At 35.1% G+C, this 24,067-nt stretch overlaps 2 protein-coding genes across 3 annotated transcripts in view; both read left to right on the forward strand.

Annotated features, from left to right (window-relative positions):
• LOC136027003 (uncharacterized) overlaps positions 1–24,067 on the forward strand; it is a 164,711-nt gene that overhangs the window by 51,149 nt on the left and 89,495 nt on the right. The gene's annotated exons all lie outside the window — the stretch shown is intronic.
• Positions 1–24,067, forward strand: part of LOC136027682 (G2/M phase-specific E3 ubiquitin-protein ligase-like) — a 40,292-nt gene that overhangs the window by 11,982 nt on the left and 4,243 nt on the right. Inside the window, exons 2-3 of the mRNA XM_065705129.1 lie at positions 11,693–11,839; positions 14,046–14,147. Coding sequence (XP_065561201.1) covers positions 11,696–11,839; positions 14,046–14,147 — 246 coding nt within the window. The 5' untranslated portion in view covers positions 11,693–11,695. The remainder of the gene's footprint in view (positions 1–11,692; positions 11,840–14,045; positions 14,148–24,067) is intronic.

Genomic DNA, 24,067 nt, shown 5'->3' on the forward strand with positions numbered 1-24,067 from the left:
ACTAGCTGTTGGAGTGGCGCTTCGCGCCACCCCAACACCTAGTTGGTGGGGGCGCTTCGTGCCCCCAACCCCCCCGGGCACGTAAGTCGTTACGCGTCATATTAGTTACGCGCCATTGTAGTTGTGTCCCTGTGTCCCACCTGTGAATATAGATATATATATATATATATATATATATATATATATATATATATATATATATATATATATATATATATATATATATGTTTTTAACTACGTAAAACTTGCGAATATACAACATTCTTTGCTGTCCCATTGTCTGTGCATATAAATAGATTGTCAGGTTTACCGACTCTTGAACATGCAACATATAATTATCCATGGGAAAAACAATCCGTATTCAGATCTATATCTCATTATTCTAATGATTGCCTTTGAGCTTTGTTGATGGTGATTGCCAATCGAACATTACCTGTGTCCCCGTCGTCATTTATATATCCCCCTGTGCCCCCGACGTCCCTGTTGTAGTTGTGTCCCTATGTCCCGGCCGTCATTTATATTCCCTGTGTCCCGGGTGTCCCGGTCTGTAATTTCTCTTCGAACATTCCCTGTGTCCCGGTCGTCATTTGTGTATCACCCCTGTGCCCCCGGCGTCCCCGTTGTAGTTGTGTCCCGGTCGTCATTTATATTCCCTGTGTCCTGGTCGTTATTTGTGTCCCGGTGTCCCAGTCTGTAATTTCTCTTTGAGTGTCCCGGTCGTCATTTATATTCCCTGTGTCCCGGTCGTCATTTGTGTCCCGGTCTGTAATTTCATCAGTTGACAAACATGTCGTCAGTCGACAAACAGCTTCATGACAACATACAGCTCAATCCTTATAATGACGTCAGTCGACAAACATGACGTCAGTCGACACACAAACAGGACGTCAGTACACAGACAAACAACTTATTTTTATATATATAGAAAGTCAGGTCTCCTTTTTGTTGTGGGCTAGTTTCTTCAAAATGTCTTCTGTGTTGACGGGAACATTCTTGTGTATGCATAATAAGGTCAATCCGTTAAGTCTGACCCGAGGCTCTCCTGGTATAAGATTTCACTCTTCTCAGGGTAGAAAGTAGAAAAAGGAGGCTCGCACATTGCCGTAGTAGCGAAAATTGTTGCACCAATCTTCAAAAATTAATGTAGAGTGGGGGGAATTGTTCTTATATTTCTTTAAGCACGTTATGAAATATTTTGGTACCAAGTTTACTGACTGCATTCACATCGTGTTCTACAAAGCCAACTCAGCTTGGAAGCTTCTTCTATAGCTGTCGGCATCAAGATACCAAATATTTGCCAAAGTATCTGATATTCCCGATTTTTTTTTGCTTCCTCAAGGGAAACACGGTGCTGAGAAAGTAGGTATTGCAGTTACTTCAGCAACTTTCTCGGACTAAGAAATAACAGTTGCAGCTACTGCAGAAAATAGTCCATAGATGGGACAAACACAGAAAGTTAGTAGTACATTTCAGGATCTGCTGACGTTGTTATGTAATGATACCTTTACATTTGTTTTGGAGCTCATATGGGCATTCTAATGCTGATTTCATAATCATGACATAGTCCAGTTCCTTCAATAATAAGTGGATGAAACATAACAACCCATGTGACCTTGGGGTTGTTGTAGACTCCCATTTGAAATTCTGTTCCCACTCACAGAAGATCTCAGCCAATGCTAGCAGAGCCCTAGGCATCATTAAACACAGCATTACCAGCAGAAGTAGTTATGTAACCACCAAGCTCTACAAAGGACTAGTAAGACCAAAATTGGAGGTGGGGACCATCCTGGCCACCCCTCAATTCAAAAAGGACAAGGTAGTTCTTGAGCAAATCCAACAAAGGGCCACTAAGCTGATTACCAGTATGGAAAACAAGCCCTGTAGTGAATGGCTGAAGGATCTGAACCTCCCCTCTTTAGTCTACATTCAGAAACGTGGGGACATTATCCAGGCGCACAAACTCCTCTCTACCAATCAAGAAAATCAGCTCCTGGAGATTGACCCCTCCCACATAACATGAGGACACCCAAAACGAATCTGCAAACTTCATGCAAAACTGGCGCAAGATGCAGCTTCTTTTCAAACTGGATTTTGATTCTCTAGAATCACATTTCAGGATCCGCTGATGTTGTTATGTAATGATTCCTTTACATTTGTTTTGGAGCTCATATGGGCATTCTAATGCTGATTTCATAGTCTTGACACAGTCCAGTTCCTTCAATAATAAGTGGATGAAACATAGCTTCACTCCCCTCTCTCATGTCTTTATCCTTGTTCTTAAGTTCATCAGCGTGTTTAAGAAAGTACACGAGATCTATTTTTTTCTGACTTCAAAGATGTTGACAAATTGTGAGATAGACTAAAAACTTTACTGATAGTAATTTAGACAGATGGCAAAGAATAAGCTTTACTTGAAGATTCAGAATCTGAATCAGGATGTTATTGAATTTCACTTATAGCCTTACAGATAATAATGAACATATCTTTAAACAAAATGATTGCTTTCAACTTTCTAGTGCTCCACCCATCTAGTCTCGTAAAATTTGTTCAATCTTATTTTTTTTTTCTCCCTGTGATAAGATTACTTCCTTGAACAATTTGTTCGAAAATTGAGAGCTTTGCGTGAAATTCTATAAGAAAATTCTTTTGAAGTTCCTAGACAATTTCTTATAACAGATATGTTGTACAAATGACACAGGGCTAAGTTTAAGGAGGGACGTTGCACAGTGAGCATAGACATGGGGGAAAACTTCACAGAGAATAGCAGCACAACTTTGAAACTGGGTGCTCATAGTTGAAGCTCATAACCTTGCCCCCTAAAGTATTTTAATTACTTCTCATTCCAACTAAGATTTGTATCAACCAACCAAGGTCTCCTATCAACCAAGTGTTTCTTTTTGAAAAAGTCTATAATTATTTATTTCCATTTTAAAAGGATGGACGAATAATTAATAAACAGGGGCATGGACTTCCATATAATCACTAAAAAAAGCACACAAGTGATTTAAACGAAGTTCAAAGATCTTAGGAGGCTGAGGTTATAACAGCACTTTGCTTACTTGGCAGCAGCCTGGCATTGTTTCCAACTTCATTTTCACAAAATAAAAATTCTTTTTTGGAGATCACCACACATTACCTACTTGTTGTGCATACATTACCCTACATCAACAGGATTAAAACCCATAATGAATTTGGTTAGCTTTTATGACAGTTTTGTTCTAAACTTTCTTTTATAAAATAAATATATCATTCAGTTTTATCCTCATCACAATAGATATGCAACATGCATAATGTATTTGTATTACTCAAGATCCATAAGAATGTTGACCTAAAGGACACATTTCCCAAATTTCGGGGGGGGGGTGTATCCCCGATATCCCCCCTGAGTTCGCCCCTACCTCTGGGGTTGACGCAACCCCCAGCGCCCTGGGGATAGTGTTGTAAGTTATGCCGCGAGGGCATATACGGTTCTTATGGAATGGGTGGTCATATAAACTTTAGTTGGGACTCATTTCATTTGAAATTGGAAGTTATAATGCCCCTTTTAAAGAGTCAAAGTGTTTTGAGAGAAACCAGCCCCCCCTCCATGCTCATCATTTTCCTTAACACCTCCAATTAAAATTTGGAGATAACAATTTCGTTAACTGTAGTTGAAGGGTCCGGAAATAATGTCTGTCCGGAAGACCCTCCACCCCCCCTACAGCTCTCAGGGCAAGGGTTGTAAGTTATGCCCCGGGGGCATGTAATGTTCTTATAGAAAGGGTGGTTGTATGTGCTTTGGAGGGGACTCGTTGAACCGTTAATAAGAAGTTCTATTGCCCTTTTTAGGAGCCAAGGAGTCAAAGCACCCCCATCCCCCCAATACAAACATCTTGCGTTTTGTAAAGATGCATCCAATAGATATTTTAAAACAGTCCTTTTATTCAAAATAATTTAAAGATCATATGACACACAAATTACCAGAGCCCAAGGGCGAGGGTTGTAGTTTATGCCCCTGGGGAATTTAAGGTTCTTATGGAAAGGATGGTTGTATAAACTTCAGAGGTAGCTCATTTGGTTGAAATCAGAACTTCTAGTTCCCTTTTAAGAGTCAATAGTGAAGGAGGTCAACTCACCAAGGGCAAGGGCTTTAAGTAATACCCTGGGGGCATGTAAGGTTTTTACAGAATGGGTGGTCGTATTTAATTCAGATGGGTCTCATTTGATTTATAATTGGAACTTATAGTGGTCTTTTTAAGAGTCAAATTAATTTGAGAGGAACCAATTAATTTGGAATTTTCAGGAAACGATAAGGGATCAATTGACCAAAATGCATGCACTCTACTACTGCTACTACAACTACTGGTGCTTCTACTGCTACAACAAGTACTATTACTACTACCACTACTGTCACTAAAACTTCTGCTTCTGCCGTGAGTACTACTGAAGCTGAGAATATTGAAAAGAAAAATATCAGAGGAAACGTCGAGGGGAAAGTTGAACTAAATCAAAACATACTATGTGTTTACAGATTCCTGATACAGGTGTATCAGCAATATTTTCGGAACAGCTTATTATATCAAGAAGAAACTCCAGGGGCATCATAAGTGGTATGTTCCGTTGACCAAAAGGCAAAATATACCTGTTACTGCTGCTACTACTGTTACCTGTTTCTGGTACCCTTGTTCTGGGTACCCGGCTGACTGACCATATTTCAAACAGTGGGCTGTACTAAAAATGTGGTTCAATTCCGCTTTGTAGGGCTGTAATGAAAGAAAGGTTTGGATGGTTAGGGCACGCTCTGCAGATGAAGGACGACAGCTTGCCGAAGATTATCCTTTTCGCCTAACCGTCTGAGACTAAAAAGGAAATGGAAACTTCCTGGGAGAGTGTAAAGAGGGAGGCTTTGGATAGATTGGGATAGAGGAGGAGCGTACGTAGCAGTGTTGGCTTCAGGTGGCTTGATGTTGTGGTGAGTTGTTAGTAGTAGTATTAGCTATTACTGTTACTACTAATAATTTTGCACGATTACTGCTGCTACTGTTCCTACTTCTACCACTACTACTATGATACTAGAACAATTAAGACTAAATGTATGAAGGTGAAAAATTTGACAAAATATTAAGGGAAATCTGAACTGAATCATAGCACACAATGCACATGCAGAGTGCCAAAATGGTGTATCTAAAAATTGGTTTGGATATTAAGTTAAAAATTTTGGACAATACTCAAAGTGGAAAATCAATTGACAAAACGCGATATAGACAATAGGTGACAATCAACATTAGGTGATATATAATTTGTTTATTCAGGCAGGAAGGATAGGGTACATAGACAGGGAGGGCTCATGATGAATAAGGAAACTCCCAAGTCTTGTTTAGGCTGTAAAGGTATTAATAATAGAATACTAACTGCCCTTTTTGTGACTAAAATGTTCAGGGTATCAGTTATAGTAGTATATGCCCCTGTAGAACTGACTGACGGAAATACTAGTGACTCAGATGCATTTTACTTAGAGTCACAGTAGCAAATAGACAGGGTCCCAGGTAGAAAAATGGTGTTTTTACTGTGATGTTTCAACGCCTGGGTTGGTAGAAATAGGGATATATGGTATCCTAGCCTAGGCAAATTTGGTATAGGAAAAGAAAACAATAATGGCTACAGACTTTTACAATTTTATAGGTATAACAATCTAGTTATAACCAATGCGGTGTTTGGTCATAAAATGGCCCATAAGTTAACATGGTATTCACGTGATACTTGCACTTTGATCAGGACACAAGCTATGTAGCTCTCGCTGATGACAGGATCTGGCAGACTATTGAATTCCATAGGTTTCAGTCTTGGGCTAATGGGGCGATAATTTCGAGCCATGAAGGGTATCTGCGACCATGTCTCTGGAATCAGCCAATCGGCTCGAGGTCAGATTTGATGGTGTTGAGCCGAGTTTTAGCTTGTCATCCATGTCGTTTCCTCTAATCAGGTGCTGGTTTGCAGCATAGGCCTTGATTTGTAAAGTCACGGCCGGTCCTCAGCAAACATGGTCTAACCAGTTCAAGCGGCAGCGTCAAATGATAGATGTGATATACTTCTGAATACATTGTTGGCAGAAGACAGCGAACCTTAATGATTATGTTACAGTAAACCGAAGACTGGCAGAATCAAGATACAAGATACTAGAATATATAGGAGTGCTGTTATTGATGTTAAAAGTAAAGATCACCATCTAGTAGTGTCTAGGTTAATTTAAAGCGGAAATTTCGGAAGTGTATGTACCTCTCAGGAAGTTATGATGTTCGTAGACTCCAGGATGAGAATTTGAGAGAAATTTTCTAGGAACAGTTGAATACTAAATCTGAGAGCTTAAAATTTGACAATGTGGAAGATGGTTTAGAAAAACAATTTATGAAATTGTTGATGGTGTCTTAGGGAAGAAAGTTAGGACTGCAGCTAGGAATATTAGTAAAAAGAATAGCTACAAGAATTATCTCACTGATAGATCATATGAAAACAACAGAAATGTAAAGAAAGTGGAGAAAGTATTGAAATGTAAACTAAAGAGATAAGAAGTGGAGGCCATAGTGCAGAGGATCTGGAGAATGCAGCTAGACAGCATAATTATATTGTTCTGGCATTTTTATGAATTGAGAGGGAGTAGTCAATCTGGACTTGTCCAAGTTAAAGATAGGAACAAAGCCACAATTAACGATAAGGAAAAGGCTAAAAAAAAGCGTGTTCTAAACCAAGATACAGTTGCAGGAAAAGATATAGAGGAAACTAAAAAGGTTTGTGATACCTTGTATGTGAAGACAGATTTGTTGTGTGAGGAAGAATTAGTGACAGTACTAAATGGACTAAAACATAATAAGGCTCCAGGTGCTGATAATATGGTAAAAGTTTCTTAAATATGGTTACTCTGAGGTTAGAACTAAGTTACTGAAGATTATGAATATGATTTTTGAAAAGGAGGAAGTACCTAATGATTTTAGGAAAATATATTAAACCACTGTATAAGAAAGGTGATAAGAGTGATTGTGGTAATTATTGAGGCATTAGTCTTGTCTCTGTAGGTAGCGAATTATTTAGTAATATGATACTTTTTTGACCGAGAGATGCTGTAGACAAAGTTTTAAGAGACGAAAAGTGTGGTTTTAGAAAAGGTAGAGGATTGGTCGACCAAATTTTCACTCTTAAGATTGATAATTGAAAAATGCCTGAGTTGTCACACACCTTGGGTCCTCAGTTTTATAGATTATGAGCAAGCCTTCGATTCTATTGATAGAAGAGCTCCAGCAAAGGTCTTATCCTTGTATGGTATACCAGGCAAATACATTAAAGTGATTAGTGCTATTTACGAGAATAACACTGCTGCGGTTAAGGTAGGAAAGCTGATGATTTAAGCATCCTAGATAACAGTGTGAGCAAAATGAATCAACTTTTAGAGGTTTTGCGATTCAAGGTGCTAGAATAGGTTTGAAAATTAATGTTAAGAAGACTAAGTCACTACGGCTAGGAATAAGTGAAGATGAAAAGGTGATGTTAGGTAACAAAAAAATTTATCAGGTCGGCAACTTCATTTACCTTGGTTGTATTATTAGTAAAGACGGTGGGAGCAGTGAAGATGTTAAAAGTAGAATAGCCGAGTGTCAGAGTGTTTTTTTTTTCGGTTGAAAAAAGTTTGGAAGAATAGTAAGATAAATCTGTAAACAAAAATTAGAATATTGGAAGCTACAGTGATGACAGTGGCCAAATATGGCTCTGAAGTATGGGCGCTCTGATAAGCGAATGATTTGCTAGATGTTTTCCAGAGAAGTTGCCTACAGTTTGTTCTGGGTACCCAACTGACTCACCGCGTTTCAAACAGTAGGTTATACAAAAAGCTGGTTCAAGTCCTCTTTCTAGGGCTATAATGAAAGAAAGGTTGAGATGGCTAGGGTACATTGTGCGGGTGAAGGACGACTGATTGTCCTTTTCGACCAACCGTCTAGGGCTAAGCGGAAAGCAGGTCGTCCTCGTCTGAGGTGGGAGGACGTCATAAAGAAAGATTTGAAGGAAACTGGAACTTCCTGGGAGGGTGTAAAGAGGGTGAATTTGGATAGCTTGAGATGGAGGAGGAGCTTGCGTAGCTGTGTTGGCCTCAGGTGGCTTGGTGTTGCGGTGAGTTGTTAGAAGTAGTAGTCGTAGTAATTGTCAAAAAGATAATATATGCATGTCACTACCAAATACTAATGCCTCTGCTACTTTCCCTTATTCTACTACTGCAACTAAACTACTCCAACTACTACTTCAATTGCAACAACTTGTAAGGCTTAGAGTATTAAGGTGAAAAGGGCGTCAGAAGCGCACATCAACTTTATTTTTGGAACGGCTTAACATGTCATGGTGAAACTTCTTGGGTATCATGAAGGCAATGTTCAACTGACCAAAAGGCAATATACACATGCTACTACCTCTAGAAATACTGCTACTACTACTACTACTACTACTACTACTAATGCAATATTGACACTGCATTTACTTTTACTACCACCGAAACTACTTTGATAATAGTACTATTAAGGCTAAGTTTATTAAGGTAAAATTAGAGAGAATATTGATGGCAAACTCGAACTAACAAGACTAACAGGATTTGCACTTTACTAAAAAAATTAAATGTTTTAGCTTTTATAACTTTAATAAATCAAATGTTATTAACATTTTAAGGAATAAATATCATCATATATATTATAAACTGACAATGCACATTCATTTGTGTCTTTTTTCAGTAAAGTGCGAATTATGTTGTGACCTTGGGAAGGCATAGGGGTTTGAGCCCTATTCATGTTACTTTCTGCTCGTTTTGAGTTTAACTCGGTTATTTACTGTAATTTCTTTTCGTTTTGAGTTTCATTTATTTATCGATGCTGATTTATGGTAGTTTCGCGCTTGGTAGATTATTTGACTTTACTTTTGCTCATTTTTGGTTTAATGGGAGTTTTTGTTACTTTTCTTTGAAAAAGTTATTTTGAAGAAAGAGTTTTTTAATTAATTATATTAAAAGAAGGCTTAAAGTAAGAATCCCTATGGGGTTTTCATTTTGTTACTAACATGTCTCCTTTTTTAGAGCTGTTTAAATCCATTGTTGCATTTCTATATTGTGGAAATGAAACCATTAAAAATATATTTACAGCCCAAATGTGGGCCAAGGAAAGTGCCTTGAGCCTTATACATTTCCTCAAACTTGATTTAGGCGTTTGAGGTTTTAAAGATTAGCAAAACTATCTCTTAGATTTAGAAGAAGAAAAAAAAACTTATTGGTATGCTGAGAATGTCGTACTCAGATCGTAAGAATTGTGTTTTTGAAAATTAGCGCAAATAAAAAAGGGACAAATAACCCAAAATTAAGGCAAACTTTTTCGTTTCTTTTCTTTAAATGCACAGAGGTATAAAAAGGTATATTTTACACCCTAGGTTCATTCCTGGAAATTTTACTTACTTAAGGCAACTACTTGATATCAAGAAGTCATCCTAGCTAAGTGCCTAGCCTGCTAGACTTGTAATCCTTTATCCATGAGGACTGGGGTTCAAGTCCTGCTATTGCTGGCTATTTGGTTAACGGAGGTCAGTGGTACGATTCAGTAAGCTTAGATATAGTCAACCTAGATCTAAATGGAAACGTAGAGAAGTCAGGGGAAGGTAAATAGGAAGGGTGTGTGAAAGCACAGGATGAGTGGCCCCCAACCCCCTTTGCATTCCCTTGCTGAAGGGCCGTGAAATTGAGATCAGCACCTCCAGTAGGGACTGTAAAGTCAAAAGCCATACTCTTCACTTTTTTAACCTATTCTACAACTTAAGTACAATAATAGTAGAGTCTATGTTTATTTTACACTCTTATAGCCGCCTATTCGACAACCTAACTGACCAAAAGAAAGAAATGACTCATTTGTATTGTAATTCCACTTGTTTTCTTCCATATCGACTTGACACAGATTCAGTCACAATTTTTGCGTATGTGCACGGGTCGAAGTGCACAAGGTATTGTATCTATATATATAAAAATAAGTTGTCTGTGTGTGTGTGTCTGTCGAGTGACGTCATGTTTGTGTGTCGACTGACGTCATGTTTTCGACTGACGAAATTACAGACCGGGACATGGGGACACAAATGACGACCGGGACACCGGCACATAGGGAATTAAAATGACGACACTCAAAGAGAAAGCGACCGGGACACAAGGAATGTTCGATTAGCAATCACCATCAACAAAGCACCGGGACACAAATGACGACCGGGACACAGGGAGTATAAATGACGACCAGGACATAAGTAAAAAAAAACTAAAAAAAAGGTAAAAACTACAAAAAAACTAAAAAACTAAAAAGAAGAAAAAATAAAAAAGGAAAAAAAATGAAAAATAAAGGAGAAAAACAAAACTAAAAAAACGAATGTATATACAGACCGGGACACCGAGATACAAATGACGACCGGGACACAGGGAATATAAATGACGACCGGGACACAGGGACACAACTACAACGGGGACGCCGGGGGGCACAGGGGGATATATAAATGACGACGGGCACACAGGGAATGTTCGATTAGCAATCACCATCAACAAAGCTCAAGGGCAATCATTAGAATCATGAGGCATAACTAAAAAAACTAAAAAAAAGGTAAAAAACTAAAAACTAAAAAAAAGACCAATTCAAAAACGAATGTATATACAGACCGGGACACCGGGACACAAATGACGACCGGGACACCGGGACACAAGGAATATAAATGACGCCCGGGACACTCAAAGAGAAATCACAGACTGGGACACCGGGACACAAATGACGACCGGGACACAGGGAATATAAATGACGACCGGGACACAGGGACACAACTACAAAGGGGACGCCGGGGGGCACAGTGGGATATATAAATGACGACGGCGACACAGGGAATGGTCGATTAGTAATCACCATCAACAAAGCTCAAGGGCAATCATTAGTTCATGAGGTATAGATCTGAATACGGATTGTTTTCCCATGGACCATTATATGTTGCATGTTCAAGAGTCGGCAAACCTGACAATCTATTTATATGCACAGACAATGGGACAGCAAAGAATGTTGTATATTCGCAAGTTTTACGTAGTTAACAGCTAGTAGTTTTATGAAAAGGCGTTTTCTTTTCAAACCAATCTTGAAAAAATCATATCTCTCTGAAGTATTTCCTTTCAAACACTTTGCACAATGAAATCCAGAAACCTCTTTTGAGCCTGCTATATGGGTATCTTCTTGTTGTTTTTTTGTATAGCTTTTTAGTTTAATCAGATGGGCCCCTCCCACTGATATTATATAAAAGGCCTTTCCCTCTCCCTCTTGAAAGAATGCCCCTTTTTCCAGTTTCAACCCCAGCTCGTGTAAAAAAAAGAAAAAATACTGGCTTTGTGTGCCTCCCTGTGAATATTATTGATAAAGAATCTATTTGTAAGTAATTGATATATGAATAGGTGCATATCACAGTATATAATGGTCTTAGGCTCCAAACAGAATCAAAGAAATTGAGTGACTATTTTTATTTCTTTGGGGATGGGGGGATTTCGCTACTCCTCGCTCATTTGTGCAGGCATAACTGTAAAGTACATTTATCAATTTCGGTCTTTTACGAGTTGTTATTGTTAATTAAATGGCTATTCATTTGTGGTTTATTTATTGGATCTTATTTTGTTAATTTGACTTTTCAGAAAATGGAATATAGAAAAACCGAAGATGGAATCCTTGGCAAGGCGCCAAAACCTTGTATTCTTTGCTGCTTCGACAAAGAAGATGATCTAAATCATGGAAAATTTTATGTTTTAAATAGTCGGATATATGCTCACTATTACTGTCTTGTGAGTAACTAAGTGCCTTTTTTAATAAGTAATAATAACAAAAACTATTTGCATTTCATATAAACTACTCTGTTACTAGTGAGCAATAATTGTGTATGTATGTATGTATGTATTTTTTCTCGAAAACATTAATATTTTTTTCGTGAAAATTGGCATCCTGGGATATTCTGGTCTAAAAAACGATCAAAATAGGTCTGAAGTTTGAGAAGAGTATTAATTTGAGAAAACAAAAATTATGTGAGTGACGTCATTTTTATATACGCCATTTTATATTTTGTATTGCAATGACGTTTGCTCAGTTGTCGCACTTATGAGGAGAAATTGAAGACTTTCATATATGGAAAATTTTATATTGAATTGTTTAAAGAGCAAAAAACTGGTAATTACAAAAATATTTTTATTTATATATTTTATTTGTTATTTATTTATTTGTTAGTTATTTATTTGTATATATTTTGACAAGGGATTACAACAATTCAAAACCTTAAAAAAAAAGTTTGAAGCCTAGTATAAATCGTTGTTAGTAATTGGATTTGCGATAATCATCAAATATTTTTGAATAGAACAGTATGAAAATACATTAAATTGCGTAAAGAGCAAAACGCTGGTAATTGCAAAATATTTATATATATTTTAACAAGGGATTGCAACAATTCAAAAACCTATAAAAAGAAAACCTTAAGTTTGAAGCTGAATAGCAATCGCTATTAGAAAAACATTATTACCGAATTTCTTGTCTTATAATTATAAGCAATGTCTTTTTAAGGCATGAAAAAAAGTGAAAAAAAAAAATCATTATGTAAAACAGAAAAATATTTACGGTGTCTGAACGCTAATTTAATGTTTTAATTCAAACTAGAAAAATACCTGAAAACTTAAAATTAGTTTGTTTCTTTGTTTGACAAAATCCATTCGTTATGGCATTAATCTTACAGATTTGAATTCTACCAGTTATATAATGCAGTAGGAAGGCCCAAAAAATGAAAATTTGCAGTTATTACAAAAGATGATTCTCCATTTTGACACGGGTTTATAGCAATTAAAAAAAAACCTTAAAAAATAAAACTAAAGATTTGAAGAATAGTCCATATCATCGTTAGAAATCGGACTAGCTTCAATAATCAAATCTCTTCCAACAGACGGTAGTATGAAAAGACATTAAATTGCTTAAAGAGCAAAAAACCGGTAATTGCAAAAATAAAAATATAAAAGTTATAATCTTAGTAGGAATCGTTGTTAGGAATTGGACTAGTTATAATCTATGTAGAAAGTTATAATCTTAGTAGAAATCGTTGTTAGGAATTGGACTTGCTTTAATAATCGAATATCTTTGAAATTAAACAGTATGAAAAGACATTAACTTGTGTAAATAGCAAAAAACTGGTAATTGCAAAAATATCTTTATATATTTTAAGTAGGGATTACAACAATTCAAAAACCTTAAAAAAGAAAACTAAAATTTTGAAGCTTAGTAGATATCGTTGTTAGAAATCAGACTAGTTTTAATAATCTAATATCTTTGAAAAGACACAGTAAGAAAAGACAATAAATTGCGTAACGAGCGAAAAACCTGTAATTGCAAACTATTTGTATATATTTTAACAAGGAATTGCAACAATTCAAAAACCTTAAAAAAGAAAAGTTTAAATTTTAGTATATATCTTTGTTAGAAGTTGCACTTGCTTTAATAATCAAATGTCTTTGAAAATGACTGCAATACAAAAAGAGCAGCTAAATTTCTCTAATTGTATGCGGTTAGAAAAAGAGCGACAATAAGTATCCATATATACGAGCCTGCCGTGTGCCGGGCTCCTGGTACTATATATATATATATATATATATATATATATATATATATATATATATATATATATATATATATATATATATATATATATATATATATATATATATATATATATATATATATATATATATATATATATATATATATATATATATATATATATATATATATATATATATATATATATATATATATATATATATATATATATATATATATATATATATATATATATATATATATATATATATATATATATATATATATATATATATATATATATACACCTTTTTTTTAATGCTTCATAGCTCCTTTTATTATTAGCTGAGTGTTTGTTTATGTTGAGTTATATGAATATTTTTGTATTTGGATAAGATTTTATGTTTTTTGTACCTTTAGCTTTTTTCCTGCAACTTGCCGCAAAATGGTCAAGATAATGAAGGAATTTTGGGATTCTTGGAGAAAGACATTGTAAAAGAGGCCAAAAGAGGACAGAAAATTGTAAGTTTATTTTAAAGTTTTTTTGTACTTTTTTCAATCTAGGAAGTAGGATAACCCATTGCTTTTTCGATTAATTTATAAAACTTTCCCCACAAAATAATTTTTCGAAAGAAAGTAAAGAGCTCTATTAAACCAAAAATATGTTGAAATAAAGTCAAATAATCTTCCAAGCGTAAAACTACCACAAATCACTGGCAATAAATAGATAAAACCCAAAATTAACAGAAATTACAATAAGTAACCGAGTCAAACTCAAAACGAGCAAAAACTAACATAAATAGGGCTGACACCCTCAAGACCAAAACAAAATTACATAATAAACAAAGCACATTTTAAACGGTTTCAATTTTTTGACTAATGAATAAATTTTGTTAAGACTTTTAAGTTATAAATATCAGTATATGTCTGTTAGACTGACAATCCATGGTCATTTGGTATTTTTTTTTAGTACTTAAACGAAAATATTTTAGACTTAAGCGAACAGGAATTGCTATCAATGAAGAAACAAGACCCAAAAGACAAAAATATAATGAATAATCATGTTACTTAATCCGAGCAACCACAAACAGAATATTACTACAAAACTAATTTGTAAACCGTAATTCGCCTTGGGATATAATTTTTGTTATTGTGTTGTTGAAACTATAATAAATAAAGGCAACTACTTGAAATAAAAATTGTTCAGAAAAGCGCAAATGACGCTCTAGTCTTTAGAAGGCCAATAGTGTGTTAGTCCTCCCCTTGTTTGTGGTAATTTTTGTTCTTTTAAGGATTGGCTAGATTATTCGTTTTAATTTCTGTTTGATTTTGGTCTTAACCTAGTAAAAAGTGAACCAGGGCAAATGGTAACTGACAATTTAAAAACTATTTTGAAGAGAATAAAAACTGTCAAGGGAGAAAAAAAAATTGTTCTTTGAAGCTGATTCAGGAATGTTAACTTTTATTTTGGTTTATATTAAAACCAAAATAATTCCTTATAAAACCAATATTAACCAAATAAAACCTTATGTTAGTTATTTATTAACCAAATAAAACCTTATAACTCCTTATATTAACCAAACAAAACTAAAACTTAACCGAATAAACCAAACAATAATAACCAAATTAAACTTAGCAATATTAACCAAATAAAACCTTGTAACCAAATAAAACCTTATAATTCCTTATATTAACCAAACAAAACCAAAACTTAACTGAATAAACCAAACAATATTAACCAAATTAAACTTAACAATATTAACCAAACGAAACCTTATAATTCCTTATATTAACCAAACAAAACCAAAACTTAAATTCCTTTAAAAACGTATTTTGGTCACTTTTTAATTTTTACCCATTTTAATATATATTATTTAGGATTATCCCATCATGATTTAAATGAATCCATTACTCTTTTCGCTAAACTTAAACATTTATTTAGCCAATGCTTCGAGAATTGGAGGATCCATTTTTGTGTATTCGCTTTGTGCAAGGGATGTCATCCTAACGCAAAGCTTTTGGTAATAATTTTACTGATTTTTTGCGAGCTAGCAGAATATGGTGGCTATGAAATGTTGAGAAAATTCACTACCAATTTGACAGTTTTATAGAGTTAATTTTATACAATTTATAGAGAAAATTATCGATGGATTTTGATAGCGAAATTGGAAGGAAATGATAAAGAACTTCTGTTTTTCTTCATTTAAAAAATATATGCAGACGAAGTGCGTGATTAATAGTGATATATTGCGTTCTTATCCTCGTTATAATGCTGGAAATGATGTTCTAAGTTTTTTTTTTATTTGAAGATCTCGTTATTACAGTTTCTGCCCACTAAATACGTATTCGTGGATATTGTATTCACTCTTATCAGAACATTTTCCAAACTTGAATTAGGGTGCTGCCTTGGAGAAACCCCAAGGGGACACGTTCACATATCTTCCCTTTTTACAATTCAGTGTATTATTTGGGTAAGCCATATTATTGACCATCTGATAAGGTAAAATCCTGAGTAGTGATATCGGAATTTGACCCCTCTCTGGATGGTGGTCTTGACATGAATAACACCAAATTTTATACCCTGTATCCTTTCCCTCAACCCCCATTCAGAGTTTGCCGCGGCTCAAGGCCCCTTTACTACTTACTTTCACCTTGGTTTATCCACCTCAGTATCGTTCTTTATTCATTCCTTGAGTGACCAACAAAAAGTAAGGAACTACTTAATGTGGGGGTTTGGCTTAAGTTGAGCGGATCAGGTTCTCATGTGAAGGTATTTAGGTGGGCTCAGCTCAGGTGATGGGACTGGCCACTGAATCCACCTGAGCGATAGGTCGGAAAGAGTATCTATCTTTCGTCAGATGCCCACCTCTTCCTTGAAACCCCCTCCCTTAGCCTTTTGGGATATCTCCATCATTCTCCGCCATTTCTGGTCCAGGCTCAAGAGTTAAACAGTTCGTGGTAGCGAACTGCAAGTAAGGAGCGACCCGGTTCAATAGTAACAAAAACTCTGGAAAACGGAATTTTGATGCCAATAGAAACATCAAAAGATTCGAATTATTACTTATTAAAAGTTACGAGCCTGAGAAAATATGCCTTATTTTCAAAGAAGGAGGAACACCCCCTAAAAGTCATAGAGTTTTAATAAAAACTACACCATCAGATTCAGGGTATCAGATAGCCCTACATTAGAGGTTTCAAGTTCCTATATGCAAAATTGTGAAACTTTTTATTTATTGCCGGACTAAAGATTACGGATGCGTGTTTATTGTTTTTTTTTCCAGGGGTAATCGTATCGACCCAGTGGTCCTAGAATGTCGCGAGAGGGCTCGTTAGAACGGAAGTTAAAAGTTCTAGTGCCCTTTCTAAGTGACTAAAAAACTGGAGGGCAACAAGGCCCCCTCCCACGATCATTTTTTTTTCCAAAGTCACCCGATTAAGATTTTGAGATAGAACATTTTGGTCAACATAGTCGAAAAATCTAATAACTATGTTTTTGAGGATGACTTAATCCTCTGCGGGCCCCAGGGGAAGGGCTGCAAGTTATGAACTTTGCCCATTGTTTACATATAGTATTGGTTATTGGGAAGTATACAGACGTTTTCAGGAGGAATTTTTTCTTGTGGTGCGAGTAAATTACGCGGGAGGATCTTATGGAGGAATTTTTCACGGGGGAAGAAAATTTTCCATTTAGGTGCGCCAGATTTCCCAGGATGATTTAAAAAATGATTAGAAATTACAAAAATAACACAAGCTTTTTCAACTGAAATTAAGGAGCAACATTAAAACTTAAAACGAGCAGAAACTATAACGTATATGAGGGGGTCCGCCTCCTCGTTAATACCTCGCGCTTTACAATAAAGTTTTTTTAGTACTTTGAAAAGAGCTATTTATTCTAATTAAACTGCCTTTGTGATTCAGGGGTCATTCTTAAAGAATAGGAAAAAAAATTCAAAATTTAGTATAAAGAGTGAGAACCCCTCAAGCCCCCCCGCGCGCGTAAGTCGTTACGGGCCATATTAGTTACGCGCCATTGTAGTTGTATATATATATGTATATATATATATATATATATATATATATATATATATATATATATATATATATATATATATATATACATATATATATATATATATATATATATATATATATATATATATATATATATATATATATATATATATATATATATATATATATATACATATATATATATATATATATATGTTTTTAACTACGTAAAACTTGCGGATATACAACATTCTTCGCTGTCCCATTGTCTGTGCATATAAATAGATTGTCAGGTTTACCGACTCTTGAACATGCAACATATAATTGTCTATGGGAACCCGTTCGTCATTTGTGTCCCGGTGTCCCAGTCTGTAATTTCTCTTTGAGTGTCCCGGTCGTCATTTATATTCCCGGTGTCGCGGTCGTCATTTGTGTCCCGGTGTCCCGGTCTGTATATACATTCGTTTTTGAATTGGTCTTTTTTTAGTTTTTAGTTTTTTACCTTTTTTTTAGGTTTTTTTTAGTTTTACCTCGTGATTCTGATGATTGCCCTTGAGTTTTGTTGATGATGATTGCTAATCGAACATTCCCTGTGTCCCCGTCGTCATTTATATACCCCTCTGTGCCCCCCGGCGTCCCCGTTGTAGGTGTGTCCCTGTGTCCCGGTCGTCATTTATATTCCCTGTGTCCCGGTCGTCATTTGTGTCCTGGTGTCCCGGTCTGTATATACATTCGTTTTTGAATTGGTATATGATGAAATAAATTTTTGTGTTTTTCCCCTTTTTTCTTTTTAGTTTTTTTTTGGGTTTTTACCTTTTTTTAGTTTTTTTTTCTTTTTTCTTTTTTCTTTTTAGTTTTTTTTGTAGTTTTTACCTTTTTATTTTTTTTTTAGTTTTGTTTTTCTCCTTTATCTCTCAGTTTGTTTTCCTTTTTTTCTCTTTTTTTCTTTTTTTGTTTTTTTAGTTTTTTCTTTTTTGGTTTTTTTATTAGTTTTTAGTTTTTTTTTCTTTTTAGTTTTTTTTGTAGTTTTTACCTTTTTTTTAGTTTTTTTTTAGTTTTTTTTATAGTTTTTAGTTTTTTCTTTTTAGTTTTTTTTGTAGTTTTTACCTAGCCAAGGTTCGAACCTGCAACCTCTCGGACCTAGAACCTGGAACATAATCCGTTACCAACTCAGCTTTTTCAGGCTTGAATACATTCGTTTTTGAATTAGTATTTGATGAAATAATTCAGACGTCATATGCGGACAGACAGACATAACACTCATACAACTTATTTATATATATATACTAGCTGTTGGGGTGGCGGTTCGCGCCATCCCAACACCTAGTTGGTGGGGGCGCTTCACGCCCCTCCAAGCCCCCCCGCGTGCGTAAGTCGTTACGCGCCATATTAGTTACGCGCCATTGTAGTTGTGTCCCTGTGTCCCACCTGTGAATATATATATATATATATATATATATATATATATATATATATATATATATATATATATATATATATATATATATATATATATATATATATATATATATATATGTTTTTAACTACGTAAAACTTGCGAATATACAACATTCTTTGCTGTCCCATTGTCTGTGCATATAAATAGATTGTCAGGTTTACCGACTCTTGAACATGCAACATATAATGGTCCATGGGAAAACAATCCGTATTCAGATCTATACCTCATGATTCTAATGATTGCCCTTGAGCTTTGTTGATGGTGATTGCTAATCGACCATTCCCTGAGTCGCCATCGTCATTTATATATCCCCCTGTGCACCCCGGCGTCCCCTTTGTAGTTATGTCCCTGTGTCCCGGTCGTCATTTATATTCCCTGTGTCCCGGTCGTCATTTGTGTCCCGGTGTTCCAGTCTGTGATTTCTCTTTGAGTGTCCCGGGCGTCATTTATATTCCTTGTGTCCCGGTGTCCCGGTCGTCATTTATATCCCCCTGTGCCCCCCGGCGTCCCCATTGTAGTTGTGTCCCTGTGTCCCGGTCGTCATTTATATTCCCTGTGTCCCGGTCGTCATTTGTATCCCGGTGTCCCGGTCTGTATATACATTCGTTTTTTAGTTTTGTTTTTCTCCTTTATTTTTTTCCTTTTTTCTTTTTTTTTCTTTTTTAGTTTATTTAGATTTTTAAATTTTTTAGTTTTTTTATTAGTTTTTAGTTTTTTTGTAGTTTTTACCATTTTTTTAGTTTTTTTAGTTTTTTTTTTTTACTTATGTCCTGGTCGTCATTTATACTCCCTGTGTCCCGGTCGTCATTTGTGTCTCGGTGCTTTGTTGATTGCTAATTTATATTATATTTATATTTATATTTTTTATATTTATTAATATTTTTTTAGTTTTCTTTTTCTCTTATTTTTCAGTTTTTTCCTTTTTTTTAGTTTTTTCTTTTTTAGTTTTTAGTTTTTTTTTGTTTTTTACCTTTTTTTAGTTTTTTTAGTTTTTTAGCTTTTTTAGTTTTTTTATTAGTTTTTAGTTTTTTTAGTTTTTGCCTTTTTTTAGTTTTTTCAGTTTTTTTTTAGTTTTTAGTTTTTTACCTTTTTTTAGTTTTTTTTAGTTTTTTAGCTTTTTTAGTTTTTTTTCTTTTTAGTTTTTTTTGTAGTTTTTACCTTTTTTAGTTTTTTTTCTTCTTTTGTATTAGTGTGAAATAATTCAGACGTCATATGCGGACAAACACGACGTCACTCGACAGACAGACAGACAGACATAACCCACAAACAACTTATTTTTATATATATTTATTCATATTTTTTTAGTTTTCTTTTTCTCTTATTTTTCAGTTTTTTCCTTTTTTTTAGTTTTTTTTCTTTTTTAGTTTTTAGTTTTTTTTAGTTTTTTACCTTTTTTTAGTTTTTTTTAGTTTTTTTAGTTTTTTAGCTTTTTTAGTTTTTTTATTAGTTTTTATTTTTTTTGTAGTTTTTGCCTTTTTTTATTTTTTTCAGTTTTTTTTTAGTTATTAGATTTTTACCTTTTTTTAGTTTTTTTTAGTTTTTTAGCTTTTTTAGTTTTTTTTTCTTTTTAGTTTTTTTTGTAGTTTTTACCTTTTTTAGTTTTTTTCTTCTTTTGTATTAGTGTGAAATAATTCAGACGTCATATGCGAACAAACATGACGTCACCTGATCCACAGATCCACACACAGACAACTTATTTTTATAAATAAGTTGTCTGTGTGTGTGTGGGTCTGTCGGGTGACGTCATGTTTTCGACTGACGAAATTACAGACCGGGACATCGGGACACAAATGACGACCGGGACACCGGCACATAGGGAATATAAATGTCGACCGGGACATTCAAAGAGAAAGCGACCGGGACACAAGGAATGTTCGATTAGCAATCACCATCAACAAAGCACCGGGACACAAATGACGACCGGGACACAGGGAGTATAAATGACGACCAGGACATAAGTAAAAAAAAAACTAAAAAACTAAAAAAAGGTAAAAACTACAAAAAAAACTAAAAAGAAAAAAAACTAAAAACTAATAAATAACTAAAAAAGCTAAAAAACTAAAAAAACCAAAAAAGAAAAAAAAGAAAAAAAGGAAAAAAAATGAAAAATAAAGGAGAAAAACAAAACTAAAAAAAAATAAAAATAAAAAAAAACTAAAAAGAAAAAAAGAAAAAACTAAAAAAAAGTAAAAACCAAAAAAAAACTGAAAAGAAAAAAAGGGGAAAAATACAAAAATTTATTTCATCAAATACCATTTCAAAAACGAATGTATATACAGACCGGGACACCGGGATACAAATGACGACCGGGACACAGGGACACAACTACAACGGGGACGCCGGGGGGCACAGGGGGATATATAAATGACGACGGGGACACAGGGAATGTTCGATTAGTAATCACCATCAACAAAGCTCAAGGGCAATCATTAGAATCATGAGGTATAACTAAAAAAAACTAAGAAAAGGTAAAAAAAACTAAAAACTAAAAAAAAAAGACCAATTTAAAAACGAATGTATATACAGACCGGGACACCGGGACACAAATGACGACCGGGACACAAGGAATATAACTGACGCCCGGGACACTCAAAGAGAAATCACAGACTGGGACACAAATGACGACCGGGACACAGGGAATATAAATGACGACCGGGACACAGGGACACAGCTACAACACGTAACTAATATGGCGCGTAACGACTTACGCGCGCGGGGGGGCGCGAAGCGACCCCACCAACTAGGTGTTGGGGTGGCGCGAAGGGCCACCCCAACACCTAGTAGGGAATTTAAATGACGACCGGGACACTCAAAGAGAAAGCGACCCGGGACACAAGGAATGTTCGATTAGCAATCACCATCAACAAAGCACCGGGACACAAATGACGACCGGGAGCCGGGGGGCACAGGGGGATATATAAATGACGACGGGGACACAGGGAATGTTCGATTAGCAATCACCATCAACAAAGCTCAAGGGAAATCATTAGAATCATGAGGTATAACTGAAAAAAATTAAAAAAAAAAGGTAAAAAACTAAAAACTAAAAAAAAACACCAATTCAAAAACGAATGTATATACAGACCGGGACACCGGGACACAAGGAATATAAATGACGCCCGGGACACTCAAAGAGAAATCACAGACTGGGACACAGGGAATATAAATGACGACCGGGACACAGGGACACAACTACAACGGGGACGCCGGGGGCACAGGGGGATATATAAATGAGACGGCGACACGGGGAATGGTCGATTAGCAATCACCATCAACAAAGCTCAAGGGCAATCTTTAGAATCATGAGGTATAGATCTGAATACGGATTGTTTTCCCATGGACCATTATATGTTGCATGTTCAAGAGTCGGTAAACCTGACAATCTATTTATATGCACAGACAATGGGACAGCAAAGAATGTTGTATATTCGCAAGTTTTACGTAGTTGAAAACATATATATATATATATATATATATATATATATATATATATATATATATATATATATATATATATATATATATATATATATATATATATATATATATATATATATATATATATATATATATACTAGCTGTTGAGGTGGCGCTTCGTGCCACCCCAACACCTAGTTTGTGGGGGCGCTTCGCCTCCCCAAGCCCCCCGCGCGCGTAAGTCGTTACGCGCCATTGTAGTTGTGTCCCTGTGTACCACCTGTGAATATAGTTAGATATATATATATATATATATATATATATATATATATATATATATATATATATATATATTTTTAACTTCGTAAAACTTGCGAATATACAACATTCTTGGCTGTCCCATTATCTGTGCTTCATATTCGACTTTGATTTCATCTTTTTAAATAAGCTGACATCTTTTAAAAGAGATCGTCAGACTCAAGCTTAACTGACATAGTCTGGCCAGTTTATTCGTGCCTTTAAAACCATGCTACCTTATAATAAATGCATAGTCAACATCAACTGGGAATCCTGGGAGGATCCCAAAAAGTGTACGGATCTTACTTTAACAGTTGCGCTGGAATTAAGTTCCTAAGTGGTGAGAAACGGCTTCAGTTGCGGTTTTATCAGTTTTGATATACCATCCGTCGTTAACGGGTCTCACGCTGCAAACTGATTCATGCCCAGATGATGGATTGAGGTCAGTTGTACATTTAAGTAGATTAGAAAGCTCTGAAGGCACTTCAGAGACAATAACCGCAGCATGAGTATTAGTTGCTGATGTAGATTTGGGTAACTGGGGGAAATACATCTGATATTCGTCAAGTTTCCTTGACATTCGAACAACCATTTGTTGCAGTTCATTAAACTTTGCAAATAAAGAAGCATACGCCTTGACGGGAATATAAATGGCACCTTGGCTGGTCGCTTTATCACAAATATGGGCACAATAAATTCACTGCTATCAAGAGCTCTTAACAGAGAAATAATGTCACCAAGAATATGTACTGAGTAACCCGATTGGGGTGCACAGATTTCTCACTATACAGTTTTAGCCCCTTTGTTTGCATTCACTTCCAAAAACTCTAGATCATGTCTTTTGATAACATACTCCCCAATTTCGTTCAGCAAGTTCCTTTGGATAAAATTCAGCACCAAAGAGTGTAAAGTTCTGGTATTTCGCCCATGTTTAGCATTTCTTTTGCAAATCACCGCAAAGAGTAAACAGGTATTGTCAATTCAAATAACTGCGGGAAATTACCGTAATTAACGGGAAATTAACGTTATTGAGCCAATACATTTTGAAAAGAAGCTGCTGAAGAAATTAGTTCGAACTATCAAACGATAACTCACTGATAGAAATGCATGAAATATAAAATTTATCAAACACTTTAAAAAGCAAGAGCACATTCAAATCGTAGTTGGGAAATTGGAGTGTGAATGTTAAAATTTGAAAAATTTGTAAAGGTTTATTCCACAATCAGATTTACTTAGAGTATATATTCAATAGCAAGGA

This window comes from Artemia franciscana, chromosome 5 (genome assembly GCF_032884065.1).
Source record: "Artemia franciscana chromosome 5, ASM3288406v1, whole genome shotgun sequence".
Classification (NCBI taxonomy): domain Eukaryota; kingdom Metazoa; phylum Arthropoda; class Branchiopoda; order Anostraca; family Artemiidae; genus Artemia; species Artemia franciscana.